Source organism: Melospiza melodia, chromosome Z (assembly GCF_035770615.1).
Source record: "Melospiza melodia melodia isolate bMelMel2 chromosome Z, bMelMel2.pri, whole genome shotgun sequence".
NCBI lineage: Eukaryota > Metazoa > Chordata > Aves > Passeriformes > Passerellidae > Melospiza > Melospiza melodia.
Window position 1 is genome coordinate 8,184,356 of NC_086226.1, and position 22,324 is coordinate 8,206,679.

The following is a 22,324-nucleotide window of genomic DNA, read 5'->3' on the forward strand; positions in this document are numbered from 1 at the left end:
TGCATACTTTCCTGTGGTTAATCAGCTATTGAAGCTCAAAAGTTTTTCAATCCTTGTTAAGAAGATAGAACTATTGTTAATCTATCCTGACTACAGGAGTGCAGCCTTTGTAGTGAAGCATTGCTGTTGAAAAACTTGATCATGTAAATAATTTGTACAGAATTCTGTTATGATTTTTTAAAAGGTTATTGTTGCAGGCTTAGATACGACTGGGTGATCTGCATTGTTCAGTTGCATTCAGAGTCTTTCAAGCTAAGGATGTACTTCAGTGGTGAATCCCTGTGTGGTGGCTGCAATTTGGCAAGTGGCTCCCTGGGAGTAGGATGGGGATTTCAGGAGTCTTCTTGGAAGAATTACATGGAAACAGGTCCTGCAGGGAAGATGAGTCTGAGAGAGTTGGTTAATATTCAAAGATCACTTCTTCTCAGGCTTAAGAACAATGCCTCCCGATGAGCAAGAAATCAGGCAAAGCAGATGAGAGGCCCTGCATGGATCATTAAAGAAGTCCTGTCATTAATTAGGCATAAGCAGGAAACACACAGGAGATGGAAGTGGGGATGGACCACTTGGACTGAATATAGAAATGTTAACAGAACAAGTAAAAATGAGACAAGGAGGGCCAAAGCCAATCTGGAATTAATTTTAGCCAAGGATGTCAAGAACAAGAAGGTCTTCTTCAAACACATCAATAACAAAAGGAAAACAAAGGATAATGTGGGCCTGTTACTTAACGGAGGAGGGGAAGTTGGTAAGAGAGAATTCAGGCAAGGCAGAGTTACTGAACACCTTCTTGCATTGGTCTTCATTGGCTACAACAGCCCTCAGGGATCTCTGACCCAAAAAAATCAATGTAAAGGAATGCTGGAAGCAAGACTTTCCTTTGATCATGTTCGAGAACACTTAGGCGACCTTGGCATGCACAGGTCCCTGGGCCCTGATGGAATCCATCAACGGGCATTGAGGGAACTGAGGGACACTGTAGTGAGGCTGCTCACCATCATCTTTGGCAGGTCATGGCAATCATGAAAGGTACCTGGGGATTGGAAGAAAGTAAATGTCACCCCAGTTTTTAGAAGGGCCAAGTAAGAGGACCCAGTGAACCATCAGCCAGTCAGCCTCACCTTGGTCCTGGAAAGCTGGTGGAGCTCCTCATTTTGGAGGCCATCTCTTACCACATGAGTGACAAGAAGGTGGTCACAAGTGGTCAGCATGGATTCACAAAGGATAAATAATGCTTGATCAACCTGGTTGCCTTCTGTGATGAAACAGCTACCTGAATAGATGAGGGAAGAGCAGTGAATATTGTTTACCTCGACTTCAGCAAGGCTTTTGTCAGTAACACTCCAGTGTCATGTTATAGTGCAGAAGATAATCAATAAGAACGCATATAATAAAGCATGCAAAATATCCCCTGTGCATCTTCTCTATATGCCTTGATCTGCCCCTTGCTAAACTGGACACATTAGCTACCCTAAAAAGCAAGACTGTGTATGTAAATAGCTTTTGTTACAAACCACTATAGACAAAATATCTCTATATTTTTATGTAGTAACTTTACAAGTAATTAACTACAAGTTGTTTCTTTTCATAGATGCCCTTAAAACAGTCACTGGGACAGAGATTAAAGACATGGGGAGTGATGGAATCTTCTTGTCTATGATAAAAATAATATATTTAAGATTGTTTTGCAAATTACATAAGGATTTATGATGTCTTCAGCAGAGTTATTTAACATATGAAAGTGAGAAAACATGAAAAACTTCAAGTGGAAAAGGTAATACTGAAAAGCATTGGGAGTTTGTCTCTCAGGGAGTAGGTAAATTTTGTTTGGTAGGTAGGAAATTTTTCCCTGAGTGTGGCATGGTATTGCCAGGTCTGATCATTCAGAGATGACATGGCATTATGAGATTAGTGATTAATTGAAAGACTTTATTTCTTTTTATTTTCCCTCTATAATTTCAGGGTGGAATCTGTTTGGTTTAAAGCCTTCCTTTATTGCCATGAGGGCTAGCAGTGCTTTGGTCTGAAACAAAGCAGAAGCAGAATTTTGTTTAAATAATAAAGCTGAGACTTGAAAAGAAAAGTTCCTGCTATTACAGCACACTGGATTTCAGGAAATTGCCAGCCCTGTTGCAACTTTTGTGTCTCTCCTTGCATGACCCTCTAAGCAGTGTCACGTCATGAAGGTAGAGGCAGTGATTCTCAAAAAAATGGGGTTCTGTGACCGTAGTAAAATCCCAGTGGGCTTGGGTCTTTGTAAATCCCAGTGGGTTTGGGACTTGCAACTTTTGTATTTCATGTATCTTGAGAGACTAGTTCACTACTCCCCTCTGATCCCTAGAGTACAAAAGGAAGTCTCCCATAAATCGTGGGTCTGGTCTACCTTTGCTAGTTTGTTGCTCCTTGCTTTTCATTTGCTTCTTTTAAAGCTCCTCAGTTTGTCTGTAATGAGATTAAATTGCTCTTGTGGCTGAATTATTTATGGCTTTTAATGTAATTTTCCAAATTTGTATTCCCACTGACAAAAGTTAATTAAGTTTTGCAAAGGCAAGTTTGAAATACATTTCAGATTTGCAGAAGAGTTTTCAAGATTTGCACTGAAACCCCAAGCCCCAGTGGGATCTTCCATATTTTAAAGGCATCAGAGTTTAGCTTCTTCCTAAACACCCCTTGTACTGCAGGATCTCTGACAGCCTCTAATCCTTCCAGGCTTCACAGCATGCTCTGAAAATTGCAATTTCCTTTTCTTCTTCGAAACAAATTCTTATCATTTCTTGCATATGGTGTTACAACTGACAGCATGAAGTCCCAGCCTGAATATTAAGACTGTAATTCTATTTCTTGAGTTGTGGTGCAGTGTATAAATTCACTCAACTGGACTTCCAAGGTGGATGCCACCAAAATGAAATCTCAATTAATTTACTAATGACAGTCAGTTGGGACCCTGTTCTATGTTGAGCAGTGGCTGATTCATATTTTAACAAGCTATTGTTTTCCCAATTTAAATTCTATAATTTCTTGAATCATCAGCTTTTCTCCAAGATGCGCTGGGTGGTATTTGCATGATTAATCATGCATTTTGACTTTTACTTAGCACACGTATTTACATAACTGCAGGATTAGTTAAGAGAAAGGGCAGAATGTGGCTTCCAGATGAAGTGGAAAAAAATTTGGCAGCGGAAAGAAGTTTCAGCAAACAGCTCCAGGTCAGGAATTCGGAAAACCACATGTCTGAGACAACTGGGCAGTGAAAGCTTTCTGCCAGTGGGGAAGATGAGGGTAATACCACTTCTTACGGGTATTTTCTGTGTTGGAGTAGGAGAGGTCATTTGGGCAACATTTATAAAATACTGCCGGATTGTATTCTGATTTCATGCCTAGGTTTACTAGAATGTTATGGCTATGAAATTATATCTAATTTCTGTTCATTTGGAAGGTGTTTGATGGTGTCTGTCTTCTGCATTACAAGATAAAATTTCTCCTTGTTTGTTGAAAATATCTTTTTATCAGCATGTTGGTTTGATTTTGGCTATTGCAGTGTTAGTTTCATACAGTAAGTGTGAGTTTTAAGAATTATATAAGATCTGGCTGAAGTGGGCCTCTAATTTTATCTGGAGAGGCTTAAGTCTGCTTAATGGCTTCTGATAAATGTGTGACACTTGAAATCAGTGTCTTAAAGCTCAAGAGGATAGGGCCTCATCTCCTCTTAAGCAGCTTGTCTCACCATTCTCAGACTCACTTGCTGGAGCAAAAACCTGCACAGGTGCACCTGGCACACCTTGCCTGAGGGCTTGTTATAGCTCCAAAGCTGAAATTCAGAAGTACAGGGAGACACCTTGGACTGGGAATTAGATGAGGGATTTCCCACTCCAGCCAGGTAGGCAAGTAAGAATGCATTTTCCTGGAGAACAGCTTCCTTCTCCGTGGCTCTTCTGCAGAGTTATTTTAATTCCTTGTATGGATGTGCATGTACAGCAGCTTGAAGCTCATCACAGCCCTACTGATGTCCCTCTATTAGGAGAGAGAGTCCCGGAAGGGAACACCTCTTCAAAATAGGGTTCTGTTGCATTAAAGCATTCACAGAGGAGCATGCGTGGGCTAATGACCCATCAAGTATTTTGCTACCCCTTGGGAAATTTTCAAAGGACCGAGTATCAAGAAAGGAGGGTTCTTTCTGACCTTGAGTACTATCCCCTGTTTTGACTGGAAAATTTAGGTCTGAGGGTTTACATACAGACTCTGAAGATGCTTCATCGCTCTCCCTTTTGTGTGCTGTGCAGAGATGGAGTAGAAGAAAACACCCAGTGTATCCTTTGAAAACTGTGGTAGCTTCTGTTGATCCCAGCTGTCTACAGATGGGATCTGTCTGAATCCTGATATTGTATGAGCAGAGTACCCTCTGTGTTAATGGTTGCTGGCATCACCTCTGTACTATAAATATCCCACTGGATAGTCACACAGTGTTAATTCTTGCATGTGTTCATACCATTTTTACTTGCTTTTTCTAAAACAAATATTTACAAACAATTCCATTGTACTCTCTGGCATCGTGAGGCAGCTCCCTAAAGGAAACCATTAATTTTCTGCTGTACAGCATTGGTTGATTAGTTGCTTTGTGGAGGAGGAACTGATATGAAAGTGTAGAAATGAAAACAGCAACACTCCTGCCAAGCACTGTAGCCTGTTGCTTTCATTCATCAGCTGGTTTTATTCATTCATCTGAAGGAATGCTCGTGAATGAATCTTATTGGAGAGCTACACAGACTGCGAGGCAGCGCTCAGGAGCACAGCAGCCTCCCTCCCTTGCTGTCTTCTATCAGAATCCCTGTTCCCAACACCAGGGGTCAGCTTTCTACTGTTAATTTGAAGCCCTTTCTGCTCTAGCTATGTTGTCTAGCTGTTACAGAATACAAGGAAACCAACGAGAAGCTCCGGCCCTCCTCTAGAGCAAACATACTTTACAGGAATGGCTAAGGTGGAAATACTTACGTGTTGGGTAACTTGTATTGCACTTCTCCCAGCAGAGCTATTTTCTAATTGCCTTTCTCTTCCATCCAGGAGCTGCAGTTGTCTCTTTGCTGTTTAGACTGACTTTGGAGCCAATGGATGTGACAGCTCCTTCACGGTGACCTGGGATTGCAGAGTGGGCAGGATTTCTGCCTGCCTGCTTTAGTTACTTACATGGTCTTCATTGCTGTCATGTCTGAGGTTCCTTTCTGCCTTGAGAGTCTCTGTCTTTCCAGATGAGGTCATGCAATGCTGCTTTACTTCTTAATGATGAAAAAACTATGCCAAGGGGCTCACAGAAAAGAGCAAATACTGAGATCAGCATTCATCTCACATCCTGTAGAGCAGTCCTAGAAACAGCAGGCTCTATTCCAGCAATTCCCATAGAAGGGAAGTGACTCTAGAGACACTTTTTTTCAAATATGTTATTCAATCCTGATTGCTACTTCCCCAGACCTGTGCCATCACACTGTGATTCTGTTCTGGATAGCCCCTAACTTTTCCCAACCATCCCATGTGAAGAGCAGGAAGCTTTCCAACTCAGATGTCTTTGCTGGCTAGCATTCAATCAGACAGCTGGGTCACCAGGCAGCTTTAAAGACCTAGTACTTCTTAGATTTATTTTAGGAATTGCTAGATATATAGATTGAGTGTTACATAAGTGTAATGTCGTTATCAGTACCCAAAGATGGCAGTGTCATTTAAAATTTTTATTTTTCAACCAGGTCAACAACCACAGGGCCACTGGGGTGAGAACAGAGGGGGGAAATAAAAAATGGCAGAGGGAAAGAGAGATCAGCATTTTTAGCAGCTGCCCATAGTTAGATTGGTTTGTGTCAGTCATGAAACTGGACCTGAAAATATTTTCCTATCTTGATGTACACTCTGAGAAAGAAAACTTCCAGCTAAACCTGGAAAAGCAGTTGCAGAAATATGTGTAAGGGGGTCTGACATGGAATATCCTATGCATTCTCATACTTGAGAGTAGCAGGGGGAACAGGTGCTACTTCTGTGTATGATGCTGATGAGATCTTCTCTGGAATGTTGTATCCAGCTATTAACAGTTCAGTCTTCAAAATGGGTGTTAAAATTGAAAATGGTTCAGAGATGAAGCACATTATGACTTATGTTTGAAAACTCTGCCTTACAGTTAAATTCTTAAACAATTCAACTTGGCTTGTTAAGGAGAAGATTAAGTAGTGATTTGATTACTGTCCATTAATTACTTGAAGGGAAAGGAAGGAGATATCTTATAGAAAAGAGCTCTTTCATCTTACTTTTTCATCTAGGACAGAATCTAGCAACTGGAAGTAGAATTCAGAGATCTCAGAAAGCTGGAAATGAATTTTTAATGGTGGAAGTGATTAAGCATAGGAACAAATAAAGGATTTATTCATCACAACTATCTTCTTTAGTCTTGGAATTTACAAATCTGCATTGAACACATTCCATCATTAATTCTAGCAATATGTAAGTTACTTTGTAAGCTCCTGAAGTTAGATGGCTTGTCATTATTCCTAGGGCAGAATGGTACAAAGAAAATGTAAAAGACCCCATTAAAGACTTTTTCTCCAAAGACTTTTCTGTCTTTTGTCCTGAGGATGTGTGTGGATCATTTTTCAGCAGAATGCATTAGTAAAAACCTGAAGGAAATCTATCTAATTTAATGTTTTCATTAGTTGAAACTTGTAAGATGTTCAGACGCTTCTTAGCTTACCTTTGATTTCTTCCTGCTGTAAAGCAAAACCACATTTTTTGCAATGTAAAATCTTCCTTGTTTGTCCATGCTTAGGGAACTCAATCATACTTTTTCAGTTCTTCTCTTCATGCTTGGTAATACTTATGAGGCTGCCAAAGTGTAGAATATAACCAGAAATATTTGGATGCTAACCTCCACTGATTCGTACAATAGGCCACTTCAGGATAAGATTCTGTCAGGAATACTTTGAAAATTCTGGCCATTGAAAAATAAGAGCAGATCAAATTTGCATTTTTTGGAATCTTTTACCATCAGAACAATGTGAAAACAACTAATTTTGTGTGTGTGTGTGTGTGTTTTTTAAAATATTTTCATTGTGTGTTCTCATGGGTATCACTTTGCTGTAGCATATGTGAGAGATGATAAAACTGAATATTTTTTAGGGTAAAATGAAGTCAACTAGGGAAGGTAGGAAAAAAAGGTATTCAGAGATGATTAACTGTATCAGTGAAGGATCAAAGTGGTGAATCATGTAAGTAGATTTGAGTTGTTTGATCCTTACACTTCTGTTTTCCTGGCTGTGAGACAAGCAGAACACAACTTTGCTGTGTGAAGAACTTGAGGCTCACTCTGTTTGTATGACTGTACAATCTATGCATCCTCAATTTTTCAACATTATCATTCTGGATTTAAATAATTGATGATATTTAGCAAGTGACTGCTCTTGGGAAAAAGGCTCACCTGCAATAAAAGAAAGGCGGCAGGTATTGCTCCAAGAACTATTGCAAAATCTTTCAGTCCTGAGTTATTCTTATCAGATTCCTCAAGGTATGAGACAGCTGGCTGGGATTCTCCAGTTTCTCCCATGAAGTAGTGTGTGATGAAGTGGTTTCCACTACTGTGTAAGAGGTCTTCATGGAGGGACAGTTGTATCAGCTCTTGTGTTGTTTGGTGAGTCCTCAAAAGAGAAGCCGGCACAGTAGATTATCAAGATGCTGATACTGATCCCTACCTTGGCTCCCACTGAACAGAAGAGGAATTTTATGGAGCAGAACATGCTTTCTAGATGCTATGGAGTCCCAGGCTTCTTCCTGTGCTGCTGGTTGTCCAACAGCAACCTGGCTGGTAGAGATGGGAGATAATGGGGACATAAATTCCCCTTTAACTCCCACAGCAGATCCATGTGTTGGCCAGAGCCAGATCTGGTTTAGGTATCTCAGAGCTGCAGCTCTACAATGTTGGCTGTCCCTAGAGAAAGGTGGAAGTTTCTTATGTGGATAAACACCTGGTGGAGGGGAATGACAGAAACAGCGACGGACTCTTCTCAGTGGTATCAAATGAAAGGCCAAAGTCAATTGAAGTGAACAGACATAGATAAAAGTCCCTTAAAATGTAATATAGGAATTCTTTACTTTGGGAGTGGTTGAGCAGAAGAGCAATATTTCCACAGTCTAGAGAGGCTGATTTTAAAAATGTGACAACACAATCCTGGACACCGAGTTCTCACTGACACTGCTTTAAGAAGTCAGAATTGGACTAGAGGTGCCTTAAAATCTCAGGTATCCTGTGGTTCTGTGATTTTTTTTCTTTCTTTTTCATCCTTTATCCATCATATATAAGTGTAAGCCAAAATTTGCCCTATGTTTTGCATAGATACTTGATGCTTTATATGAAACTTTTGGACCAGTTCCATTCCCTAGTAGCAGCTTGTTGTTCTTTGAAAATTTCACTGTGAAGGACCCTCTGTCCTTTTGCTTCAACTATTTTTTTCCCCCGACCTTGCTATCTTTTTCCCCCCGTCTTGGACAAAGGATTGAAAGATACTGCTTTGTTGCAGTATACAGTGCAAACTGATCTTATTTAGGCAATTTTAGGGTGAGGAAGGACAAGGTGAAGCTGGAACTAAACCTGGCAAGGGACACAAAAAAGCTTCTATAGGTACATTAACCAGAAAAGGAAGGTCAAATGAGGTGCAACCCCCCCAATAAAAAAATTGTGGAAAACTGGTAACAACAAATGAGGAAAAGGCTGAGGCACTCAGCAGCTTTTTTTCCCCTCAGTGTTTAATGGCAACCTCTCTTCCTACACCTCTCAAGTGGACAAACATCAGCATGGGGACTGGGGGAGCAAAGTCCCTCCCACTGTAACAGAAGGTCAGATCCCCCACCTGAGGAATCTTAATGTACATAAGTTTTGAGACCCAATGAAATTATGTGGTTGCCAAGCCACTCTCAATATTTGAAAAGTTGTATCAGGAAAATGAAGTCCCAGGTATTATAAAAGGGAAGCCATTGTATCTCTCTGGAGAAGTGGTAGAAAGAAAGACTCCAGGAACTACTGCCCTGCCAGCCTCCCCTCTGTGCCTGGGAAGATCGTGGGATCTGCTTTCCTCCTAGAAACTCTGCTAAGGCACATGGAGGACAGGGGGGTGAATTGAGGCAGCCAGCATGGCTTTACCAAGGGTAAATCCTGCCTGACAAACCAGAGGCCTTCTGTGATGGCAGGAATGGACAAGGAAAGGGTTACAGATGTCATTTATCTGGACTTTCATGTACAGCCTTTGACACAGTCACCCACAACATCCTTCTGTATAAATTGGAGAGAGATTGATTTGATGGATGGACTGTTGGGGGGTGAGGCGTTGGTTGGATAATCACATCCAGAGAGTTGGTTGGATAATCACATCCAGAGTTGGTTGGTTGGATGCGTGGAGTCCTTCATGGATCCGTACAGGCACCAGTGTTGTTTAATATCTTCATTAAGGACATATATAGAGGAATCCAGTGCACTCACAGCAAGTTTGATGGCAGCACCAAGCTGAGTGGTGCTTTGACACACCTGAAGGATGGGATGCCATCCAGAGACATCCAAACTCAAGGAGGGGGTCCATGGGAACATCATAAAGTTCAAGGCCAAGTGCTGGTGCTGCACCTGGGCTGGGACAGCCCCTGGTGCCAGCCCAGGCTGGGCATGAGCAGCCCCAGAGCAGCCGTGCCCAGAAGGGCTTGGGGGTGCTGTGGGTGAGAGGCTGCACATGGCCCAGCCATGGCACTCCCAGCCCAGAGAGCCAAACGTGTCCTGGGCTGCACCCAGAGCCCCGTGGGCAGCAGGGCAGGGAGGGGATTCTGCCCCTCTGCTCTGCTCTGCTGAGACCCACCTGGAGCCCTGCATCCAGCCCTGGGCTCCCAGCACAGGAACCACAGGGACCGGCTGGAGCCAGCACAGAGGAGCCACCAAGGTGATCAGAGGGATGGAAGATCTCTCCTATGAAAAAAGGCTGAGATAATTTGGGCTGTTCAGCCTGGAAAGGAGAGGGCTTCAGAGTTTTTTCTGACCTTCCAGTATCTGAAGAGAGCCTCCAAGGACTATTTACAAGAACATATGATGACAGGACAAGGGTGGATGACTTTAAACTGAAAGACATAAATGTAGATTAAATATTGGGAAGAGATTCTTTACTCTGAAGGTGCTGAGGCACTGGCACAGGTTGCCCAGAGAAGCTGTGGATGCCATGTCCTTGTAAATGTTCTAGGCCAGGTTGGATGAGGCTTTGAGCAAGATGGTCTAGTGGAACGTGCCCCTGCCCATGTCAGGGGAGTTGGAACAAGATGATCTTTAAGGTCCCTTCCAACTCAAGCCATTCCATGATTCTATGATTTTGTTTGAGACTAACAAATGTTTAGGTATTTCTGTTTTCTTTCTTTCTTTTTTCTTTCTTTTTTTTTTTTTTTTACTATTTTTTCTCTGAAATCTACTTTTAGTAGCTCTTAAAATCAATTTATGCTAACCCCCAATTATACAACATACCTGCTAAGATACATAATATTTCATGTGCTAAAAATAAAAGGAAGCAAAACCCCCCACAGTTTTTGACAAAGAAGTGAATATCTGGCTTATATCTCAGCCTTATACAAAGAGGAATGCTGAAGAATATTGGCCAAATTTAATGTTCAGTAGCTGGCTGCATTGAAAAATGGGAAGTGATCCATTAGGGACATGGGAGATGCTTAACTACAAATTAGTAGGGGCCTGGCAGTTCTCTAGAAGAAATATCACTGGTTTTATGTCCTGTTTTTATACTTTTCCCTGAACATTTGATGTTAACTACTTCTGCAAACAGGTTAGGGGCAGGTGTTGGATTTATAATGACTATTCTTAATTTTCATGGTGTATGCTAGTGCAAAATTGACTGCATGCCCATATGTATGACTCCGCTTCTTCCGTGCTCCTCTCTCAAATCTGGGTCTTCTGCCAAATGTCTTCAAAAATGTTCTCAGAGCTGCTGTATCATTTCTCATTGTCTCCTCAATGGCCTGAGCTGCACATGTCCATCTCATCAGGCATCATCTGTCTGCTTCCAAGAGACCACAGTGCTGCCATAAAACACTAACTTTCCTGTCTCTTAATTATGGAATACATAAGCATCTCCTGCAGCGTATGCATCCCCCTCAGAGCTGTTCTGGTCAGGAATACTAAAGTGCTGGCGGCCTAGCTTGTTTGCAGGCTGGTGTGATTATCCAGAGGCAGCACATTTGTAGATATCCATTTGTGGCACGATCCTGGGGATTTCTAATCATTGCGCACCACCTGGAAGCCCCTCACTTGGCCACTTGATGGCAGTCTTAAATATTTAATTGGTTGCAAATGTTCTCAAATGTGCTGGTTTCACAGGACAGGGATAGAGGAAACAGAGCCTCAAGTGAAATACAATCAAAATCGGAGCTTATATCAATGGAAACAAGAAAGGCAGGAGCAAAAGTTGAGGTGATGGTGGCAAATGCTGCCCGGTGTGTAAGGAGAGGATTAGCACCCGTCCGGCTTCCCAGCTGCAGGGTGCTCTGCAGAGACAAAAGCTGCCTCAGCCTTTCCTCAGAGGAGAGGTGCTCCCTGCTTTTGATCATTTTGGTGGCCTTCTCTGGACTTGCTCCAACAGGCTGGGATCCGATGTGCTGAGGACAGCAGAGCTTGATGCAGCACTCCAGGCAGGGTCTCATGGCAGCAGAGCAGAGGGCCGGAATCCTCAACCTGATGTTAGCTTTCATAACATACAGGCAGCTGCACCACTATTATTTACCCTGTAAAATCATGCTCTTATGAGCATTTATTTAAAGAAGAATATTTAAGGAAGAATTATAGGGTGTGCTAGACCCATGATGAAAAAGCCTGTCTGATCAGAATGAGAAAACTGGTTTTATACAGAGCATTGCAAACTCAGCCAAGTTACATATTCCTTCTTTTTGCACTGCTCACCTCACTCTCAGGGGAGCTCAGATGAAAGCCAGATCGTTCTGCTTTTTTCAGGGATCTGCTACATCTTTTCATCCCCTTCTCCCCTGTTTTTGTTTGCTTTTGAGCCTGTGCTTTCACAGGCTCTGACAAACAGTGCATGGTTCCAGTGGTTCCTAAGTACTCAGTTTTGTTGGCCTGGTTGACTGTGTTTTCTCTTGTGTTACTCTGCCAGACTGTATTTTAGAGTAAGAAAGGCTATCTCTATCTACCCATCTCTGCTTCTGAAGTGTGTCTTGCCTCTGACATGTGCAGAGCCCACAGCACATATTAGGACTGCAACAAGGCCTTGGGCCATGTATAAATTACAACTTGCTTCGTCATCTGTCAATTTTGTCTTCTCTAAAATATCCAGAAGACTTTGAAATTCTGGTTTTGTACCTGTCTTATCCAAGCTGCAAGTTCCTAAGAGCCCCAGCTAAAAATGTTAACTGGATCAGGAGTAATAGGGATTTGCCAAGCAGCCGGTGAAAGGTGTCAAGCAGAATGTTAAATTTGACATTCAAGTATCTAAATCAGCATAAGCCAAAAAGATCTATCACTTGCCTCCTCTGCTCTGGTGGACTTGCTCTGCGTTTGCAGATCTTGCAGTACCAACACTGCTAATTGGAAGGTACATATTTCCCTGTGATAGGAAATGCCTGTGCTCACAGAGTTCAGGCCTATGCAGGTGGTCTCAACAGGAGCGTTCAGCTTCCACTGAGGAATGTCAGAAAGTAAATGCTGGTGGAATTATCATCTGAGGCAGTGTCTCAGAGGGGGTGCTGTAGTAGCCCTGGATCTAGGCATTGTTTTCATTGGTCCTGTGGGTGGGAATATAAACTCACAGCAGATGAAATGTGTGACTGATGAAAAAGAAGGTGAAGTTGTAAATCATGCTGGGAACCAAGCTGTCATACAGAGTGATTAATGTTGTGGTAAACCAGAATTATTCAAAGCAAATGCATTTTAGTGCAGTCAAACATAATATAATACCTCTCTAGACAAAAAGGAGTGTTGTATTTTAGAAGGCAGCAACTCTTAAAAAAAATAGGAGGAAAACCCCACTTTGAGTCCCCAGTGTGGTAACTTGGCAAGGACGCTGAACATGATTCCGGTGTGCAAACAGGGAATCCTGAGTAGCAGTAGAGATATTATTTAAACATTAGTGAGACTAATACTGGAATATTATGTTTGATTCCAGAGCCAACATTTTTCAAAGCATGCAGAAAAATTGCAGGTAGTTCAGAAGGAGCCCCAGGTTGATTCAAGAGTTGGAGAGCATGCCCCAAATGTGGAGAGAGAACAACATCCAGCTGAAATTTGGACTCAAAATGTGTGAATACCACACATAAGGCTGAATAATATGATTGCTCGCACAAATTCTAGCCATGTGATATCCTCCACTTGTTTCTGGAAAATTTCTTAATATTCTACTCTTCTCCATGTCTGCTGAGAAGTGGCTTTGTCTTTTCAGCTGTGGAGGCAGTGCCCTTCACTGGATGTGGCAAAGTTAATGTTGGTTCCTGGCTTTTTGCGAAGCAGCACTGTGCTGTGCTGGTGAAAATAAATAAATGGGATTTTTTTGAGTTCAGGCTGTGATGGTTATCAAAAGTATGCTAAAATGTGGCTAGTGTTCAGTTTTTAAAGTATCTTAATTAAGAGAAGCACCAGATATGAAGGAAGCCCTTTATCCAGTCAAGGTAGGCATAATAGGAATTAGCAGTGGCGAGCCAGGTAAGTGAAGTAAGGAATTAGATGCAGCTTTTTAATCACTCAAAGTGATTAAATGTTGAAACAAACTACAAAAGGAAACAGTGGCTGCTCTGTTTTTTGAGATCTTCATATGAAGTATGCATTTACTTGCCAAAACCAAGTTATCAGGCTCAAAACAGGATATGCCAGTAACATTTTTGGATCTGTGAAAAAGAGGAGGCCAGGCTTTCTGGCCTTGAGTTACAAAGTAATGAGTTCTCAAAACATTTTCTTTTCTGGGAAGGGACTGTTTTGAAAGTCCAATATTCATATTTTCATTGCCCACAATATGATTCACAGACTGATCCATAGTGATGTGGGATATATCAACACAGCATTGTGTTGTACACAAGTAAAGTGTACCCGAGTGCTCTGAGCATTTAAAGGAATAGGAACAGATTGAGCACACATGATCCTAGTTTAAATTTCTCAGGGATCCTGGGATGATCAGCTGCTTGAGCAGAGCCCTCTGAAGTCCCAGCTCTGTTCCCTGTTCTAGCTTGCTGTAGTGTCTTTGGCAGTCCCCTCTGCTGCCCTTTCTCATTCTGTAAAAAGGAATGCTGCATATACAATGTTAAAGCACTCTCAAGTGCTATAAAACTTTGAGATGTTATTGTTATTCCTGAAGAGTTTTGAAAACACATTCAGCCCATGCCTAAACTCTCTGAGCTCTTGGAAAGATTTGTTCTTTCCTGATTTTTTGGAACTACTGGCATACAGTTAAGGCTGAAGTGCCAGCTGTTTCCTTTCTTACAGCACACCAATTCTGCGACTGCAGCAAAGTGTGGAATTGGCACAGCTTTTTAAAATAAGCCAGGAGAGAGTCTTGCTAGAGCAGTGCAAGGTCATTCAACTTGTTTCACAGTGGGTTAGATTAGTCTGTGCTCAGTGCTCTGCTGCACAGGATTTGCTCACTGATAAAAAATAAATTGTATTGAAAATTCACTAATTTGTGACTTGCTCAGTCATCACGTCTATGCCAGGCAGATGGAAGTACAGGAATATTCTTAGATTGCACTCAGGGTTTTGAAGATTTCCAATTTCCTAAGGAAAATTTGCTGGTTTATTTTTTTGTCCTCTACACATTAAATATTGGAATGACAAATAAATAGCTGAGATATATCTTTGGCTACCAACAGTTTTGTGAAACTGATCTCACCTCCAAAGAGGAGATTATCTCACCAGATTTAGAGCACAGCCAGCCTCTTCCCTTGGCTTCTCAGTAAACCAGTCCTAAAGGACAGAGCCCTAGCTAGCCAGCTCAAAGCATGAGTGTATCTGGGAGAGTAGAAGTGCTTGTGTAGCTGTGATGCTCAGAAACAATAATCTGTTCACAAATGTGCTCCATTTTGCTTTTTTTTTTTTCCTTCCCAGATGGTCTCTTGGAGGACACAAGACAGATTTTAGGTACCAGCAGTTCTTTTTAGGGTGATGATATCTAGGCCCAAGCTATGTCAGTGAGACAGCTTGCAGACTTGATTTTTAGAAAACCATCACAGATCACAGGATCTAAGATATAAGGCTACAGTTTTTTGGGTTTTAAATCCTTTAAAGAGAAAGTAATTTGCCAGTTTATCACTCAAAAAACTGTAGCACTGGCTCCTTCTGTAGTAAAAATACTGACTTTAACTCCTGCCTGTGGAGGGTCCCCGCATTGATGTTTATTATGTGGCTGCAGGATCTACCTGAAGCATTGTGCTTTCTACCTTGAGGACAATGTTGCTTTAAGCATAGTTGTTCAGCCCTAAGCATTTTGGAGGAAATGGAAGAAGACCTGTTCAGCCTAAGTATTTTGGAGGAAATGGAAGAAGACCATGTATGTCTCATGGCTTTGTTCATGAATAAAGAGGGAGAGATACCAATGATTTTTTTTTAATCTGTCCAGCAAACAAGAGACTTTGATCTGACATTGGACATTTGCTGATTCTTTTAAATTCAGCTAAGGAATTATATAAATGAAAAATCTGTTAAACCAGCTACTTAGTAAGCATCAGAATAAAAGATTCAAATGCTTTTCAGGTTATTACTTTGCATAAACTATTTGGTGATATCACAGTGATATTCTGGGGTACTTTTCTACCACTATAGTATTTTTCTGAAAAGGATTTGGGGTGAATCTGTTCAGCTTTAAAGGCATATTCAGAAGCATATTTTAGACAGTGGTCATAGTTGGTTTGAAACCTATTTCTGTTTGCATGTGATTTTACAGGCTCAGTTCTCCATGTTGAGACCAGTAATCAAGCTATCTGCATCTTTCCTTAGCAAAACTTGTCTTCCTACATACACTTGTTACATGTCAGGGTCTAAAATTTAGCCTCTGCTCAGGTGAACACTGAGGGCTCCTCATGGCAGCAAGAGTCTGTTCATTCTCTTCTTCTTGCTGAGCTGCCTTGTGTCTTCCTGTAAAGAACAAGTTCTGCTGGCTCTGAATATCAGAAAAACTGTCCAATATCTCTAATATCTCCAGCCCTTGAATATCAGGAAAAAAAAAAAACAAACACCATGTTGAACTTAGTGGATCTGCATGGGGCAGATATTCTCTATTCTTCCAGTCTATACTGATGCATCCATGAGGTGCAGAGCAGCTGTCTCAGGTCTGAAGCTGCTGCCTTCACTTCCAACAGTGGTTCACCATTGCCAGATCTTGGTCTATGCCTTTTGCACCTTTTGGCTGTGCTCTGTGATCTTCTAGCATTGATTCATCCTTCATCCTGAGAGCCTGTTTCCCCAGTGTTTTGGGGCAAAGTGCAGTACTCTGCTTGTTTTTACTGAAAACCTAAAATCCTTTTCCTTGAAAATGCTGCTCTTCAAAGCTATAGCACAGACGCGTTGCTGTGGGTATGTGCTGTGCTTGCCATTCTGGAACACTGAATATCACTAATGAAATAAGCCCTTTTAAAAAACTATTCATTAAAGAATATGTTGGTATGTCACAGGTGAGTACTCTGAATGAGAATTCACCGTACATTAGAATGGATTGATATGCCTATGCTCAGCAGGTTAATGTTTTGCTGAGGTTTATGTGTCATGCTTCAGTGTTAATTGTGGGTTATTCTCATCACATTACCTTTCATCAAGAATAGGCTGTACTTTAGCAATCATATTATTCAGCCTTACGTGTGGTATTCACACATCTGTGATTTAACCCACATTCCTGGTATTTGATAACATAAAGGAGACAATATGAGTAGGATTCAGCTCTTAGGTTAAGCTGGGTTTAGCATTCTGTAGCAGCCACTGCAGTCAGTGGAGCCTGGAGACTAAAGCAGCATTCACACAAAACTCCCCTTTAAGGTGCTGGTGGTACTGATGGTAGCAGAGCTTGGCCTCTGAGAGCACAGCCAGCATTCACTGACCTGCATTTGGGTGTCATGAGCTGCAAAGTGGACCCTGCATTTCACTCTGCCAGAGCTTCTTCCCAAGGCTTTGCTTTCGTCCTGCCAGACTAACCCTCAGGTGGAATTGCTGAAGCTGCTGAGCCATTTCACCTGATGAAGGCCTGCTCTATCACATCTCACTGAGCAATGTGGGTGGACTCTGTTCCTGTCAGGTCACTGGGAAGAGAACCACCTCCAAAACCCCACTTAGATCTCCGGCTGAATCACCCCATGTAGAGGTGTCTCCTCTGCTGTCTGTGCACGGAGCATGGGGGCAGCTCTCTGAGGCTCCTCAGCACAGTGCTAACACATAGAAAATTAATGTACCCTGCAGACCTTTAGGGAATATGCCTGGCTGGTCAGCCCACTCCAAGAGAAATAAGAGCATGAAATAGGTGAAATTTGAAGGCTATCCAACCAATTTGACTTCATTCTGCTCTGAGTCACTCCTGGTGGTCGTTTCCACAGCCTTCCCAACTGTTTTTGCTTCTGAGGAGAGCACAGATTCGTCCTCATCGTGCATGGACCTCAACTAAATATCAGTTAAATGACATTATTTGGCTAAGAACAAAGACAATTCTGTGATTAAAAGAACTGGAAAATCTTGGATGGAGAAAATAAGTTCACTTCCTTTTCAGCAAGAATTCCAAGAATAACGTTCCCCTTTATTTAAAAAAAAAAAAGTTAGAAATATTATTTGGGGTCAGATATGTTTCATGCCAGTTTTGGAATCTTGCCTTTCTGCAAAATAAAGAAGCCATTTTCCTCTTCTACCACCAGTACAGAGAGACCTGTGAAAATATTCTATTTTGATAATCTAGTACAAAGCCGCAGTAATAGTTTTGTTAATGTGTGTTTCTTTACTGGTTCTTTGAATGCTTTTATGTGGCCCTGCTAAACATGGAGCACACAATGTCTGTACCTGCATGCTGACTTGGAATCAGTTTGCTACAAACTCTAAAGGTAGTGTTATCACTGGAGTACACATTTACCAAAACCTGATCCTGCAGGTTGGACAAAATGTTAAGAAAGGTAGGAAGCAGTTTTAAAAGGAGAGGACTGTTCTGGAAACAGAATGTCTAGTGAGTACTTGAAGCACAGAAAGCAGTAAATTTATTTCCCATATACTGTGTGCCTGAAGGCATTGGCAGTAATAAAAAGCACTGGATGGCTAGAAAGCTCTCAGAGGCAGCATTGTTTTCATAGATTAGCAAAGTTCCTTCTTTGTTTCTGGAGAGCTTATCTACATCAACAGCTTTTCTTTCCCTTTCAGAGAATTTGGAAATTGTTTTTTTACATGATCGAAATACCCTAAGAATTGCAGAGACACTCAGGGCATGATAACAAAAAAACACAAAAGAAAGATGATCCTACTGAGAAAAGGGAGAGCTAATTTCAGGCAGCACAAAGAAAAGGTGAAAGTAAATAGAAAAAAGATTGGAAAGTCTAGGCAAAAAAAGAGCTTCTGTGCCAAGCAGGGAGATGTTGGACATAAATAGAAAATAAAGCTCTAGTGACTTTTACATTCATGAGTAATGGCAATTGATAAAATGCTTTACAGATGCATTAATGAAATGTTTTTCTTTGAAAAAGTAGTGGAGACTGAAATATCAAATATTGCCAATACAGAAATTGAAATGGTGCTATCCTTGGTTCAGCCTTTATGTCTGCAGTGTAGTGAAGTCCTAGCCCACAGGAAGAAGTGTAATCCTAGCCCAAGGAAAGAAGTGTCCACAAAATTCTTCCTTTCCTCCACACTTCTCCTCCAGGGCTTCACAGCTCTCTCTCCTAGGAAAAAAAGCACACCAAAATAGTAGTTCTTCTGTATAAATACATTGTGCCTCTGTCCTGGGGGTGGCAAGGCTGTTCAGATGTGGGCATATCAAAATGACCATGTGGTCCTGTGGCTGGTAACTTTGCATTCAGGCACAGGTGAGAGCTGTCTGTTTCTGCATTTCAGTAGCTGAGGGTCCTGGAAACTGATCTGGGTTCTCCTTGTTTAGATGACTTCATGAAGCAGGGCCACGGCATGCTGCTGCTGTACACGCTGAAGAACCCCTCCTTCCCCGAGTACTCCTTCAGCACGGAGAGCGGTGTCATGTGCCTGGACTTCCACGGGGACCACCCCCACCTCCTTGTAGTGGGCCTCTACGACGGCAACGTGGCTGTCTACAACCTGAAGAGGGCCAGCCCCGAGCCCAGCTACAAGAGCAGTGCTAAGTCAGGAAAGCACACAGAGCCAGTGTGGCAGGTAAGGGTGCTTTTCCTGTCCTGTGACTGGGCTTTGAGTTGCATGGAGCTTGGGCACAGCCAGGAAAGTCCTGCAAGGGGAAAGGTGCTGTTTTAGTCCCTGTGATTGATTAAGTTGAATTTCGAGCTTGTATTTCAATATTCAAGTTGTATTTCAATGTTTAAATATGCAAAAGGCAAAGCGACTGCACGAATCCTTGGTCCTCAGCAGACACTGAACATGTGAGCAAAAGTTTGCTGTAAACAATTATTTCTCCTTAGTTTTCATTATTATAGTTGACTTCTCTTAGGAGAAGAACTTGTATCTTCTGTATGTACCAGCATGCAGCACTATTTGTGTTCCAAACAGAACACCACAGGATGAGCAGTGCATAAAAACAAGTAAAACAAGTCAAACAAGTATATCAGCCTAAAAGAGACCTCTGTTGGGTGCAGTAAGTTCAGGGGCAGCTGCCTGCGGAGCTGGCTGCCACCAGGATTCAAGACATGCTACCGTGTAGCTGATTTTTAGTTGACCTTGAAGTACTCTAGTGAATTCATAACTATGGTGTGCAGGTAATGTTCTTAAACTACTGCCACTCTGGCATCCATCACAAAGATGGGTAGTACTGTGAAGGCTCAGGGTAAATATGTTGCTACATCCAGCTAACTGTCTGTGTCTGCAAGGTAATCTGAGCTCAGATTGAAGCACTGGTACATGTGTTTTGATCTTGTTCTTAGCAGTAGAAGTGTGGCAGCACAAGTTTCAGCATGGTGTGTTTGAGACAGGGGAATGTGTTTGGTTTGTTAGCCTGGGCTTAAGATGTTACTGCAGTGACTGTGGCTGTCACCTGACTTAGGCTGACTGATACACTCTCATGCCAGTGTTCCTTGAACTTTGGCACATGCCTTGCATGGATTGTGTCCCAGACATGGCTCCATCTTCCAGTAAATTCCAGGAGATCAAGAGAACCTGATGGGACTACAGATGAATGTGGAATATGCCAAGAGCAAGACCTCTGCTTGCTAGAAACAGAGAGTTTGTGCAAATGTAACATTTCAGAGAAGACATGAATTTTATATTTCCTGCCTGTCTGCCCAAAGCTTTTCCTCTAGCAGATATTTATAGCTCTTCTATAAGAGGTTAACAAAGTAGCCTGGGCGTGCACACACACACACACACACACACACACACACACACACACAGAGACACACACACAGAGACACACACACAGAGACACACACACACACACACACACACACACAAAAGAAAACTTCTGAGCTTTCCCATTACCTTTTTTTTTTTTTTTTTTGCCATTTTAGGCTTCTAGTAAATAAACCTGGCAAAATAGTAAGTCCTATGTGAAGTTTTTTATGGTCTTGCTGCAGCTTGCTGTGGGAAGTTGCAGCTGTTGCATTAGAGACACAAAAATCCCAGATCCCTTGTGCCCCAGATGATGTAGGAAAGGACTGTGTGCTGAAGGGGTGTTATTAGCAGCAGGTTCCCAGACCAGGAGTAGGTACATACAGCAGTGGAGGCATTCTGTGTGGGGTTTGTAGGGGTAGGTTTTCATGTACCACTTGACAGCAGTGGTAACAATCATTAGACACTCCAGGAAGATAGCTCTGAAAAGGAAAGAAACTACTCCATGGATATGGATAGATGCGTAAAGAATTACCTGCTTTTTTATTTCCACAGGCTGAGTGCTGAGAATCATAATTGTTAGTTTTCTTTGGCAATAAGAAAATTTCTCTGAGCAACCTCTTCTAGTGGAAGGTGTCCCTGTCCATGGCAAGGAGGTTGGAACAGAACATTCCAACTTTCCAACCCAAACCATTCTGTGCTTCTTGATTAAAGTACCAATATTTTACTAAACTTTAGAATTTTTAGCTTCTACAAAACTAGCAAGCAAAGTTAGTAGTTAGGTGATTGTATAGCAATCCAAAGAGCTTGTGCCTCTGTTGAAAGATCGGAAGTGTAAGCATTTGTCAATATCAGCCAAAAGGTTTAGAAAAGATTTGCACTCCATTCTGTGTGATGAAAAGCAGCATGGACTATCTGTTAGGTTGAGACATTGGATTGTTATTCCTCATTCAGCATTAAATGATTCTAGAAAGTGATGCCTTTTTTCTCATATTTAGCTCAAAGATTCCCTATTCTCCCCCACCACCACCCCACTAGTCTGAGGGCCAGTCTTTGTCTAGATACTAGACCTCAAAAAAATCCCCATTTTTTGTAGGAAAAGTGAACAAAGTAGAAAAGTAACAATGTTATCCTGAGCAATTAAGAGCCTTTGTTCTCTGGACTGCCTGGCTTTTTTCTTTTGAAACAATGCAGCCCTTTCACAATGGAAACAAAATGGGAAGTGGGTAAAGCAGACTGACAGATCTTTTCTTGTGCTGTTTCATTTTTGGTGACTTAGTAATGTCTAAGTACGTTTGCATAAAACAAAGCTGATGTAATGTTCCCATTGTTAAGAGCAAAATAAAATAATACAAATTTTCTACTTCTGTTACCTAAGAAAGAGTTTGTCTACCTTTTACCACTCCCTATTTTTTAAAAGAACATAGCAGTGGTTTCTTATAGATCTGGCAATTATCTCCCATGTGTTAAGTGCTACTGCATTGTAAATAATGGAAAATTCTAGCCTGTTTTAAATGACACATTTCTAATTGCTTATTACTAATTGGTGAGGATCCAAATCCTCAGAGAGGAATAAACAGAGAGGAATAAACAGGTACATAGGCATATGAATGGATATGCCTGCAGTGCAATGTAACTACTACCATCAAAACTCAGGTGTCACAGGATCATAGAAGTAGAAATTGTCTCCCACATCGGTGAATTCAGGCCTCTAGCTTTGAATGCAAACACCAGCTTAAAAGGAGTGACCTCCTTAAAAACTGTATCAGACCTGTCATGTTCTGGGAAAAAAAACCTGTGTGGCATTAACCTAAACTCCTCTTTAATAAAAATAGTTCTCAGTGAGGC

At 41.7% G+C, this 22,324-nt stretch overlaps 1 protein-coding gene across 1 annotated transcript in view; it reads left to right on the forward strand.

The window, feature by feature from the left end:
- DNAI1 (dynein axonemal intermediate chain 1) overlaps positions 1-22,324 on the forward strand; it is a 135,801-nt gene that overhangs the window by 42,115 nt on the left and 71,362 nt on the right. Inside the window, exon 13 of the mRNA XM_063179803.1 lies at positions 19,107-19,354. Coding sequence (XP_063035873.1) covers positions 19,107-19,354 — 248 coding nt within the window. The remainder of the gene's footprint in view (positions 1-19,106; positions 19,355-22,324) is intronic.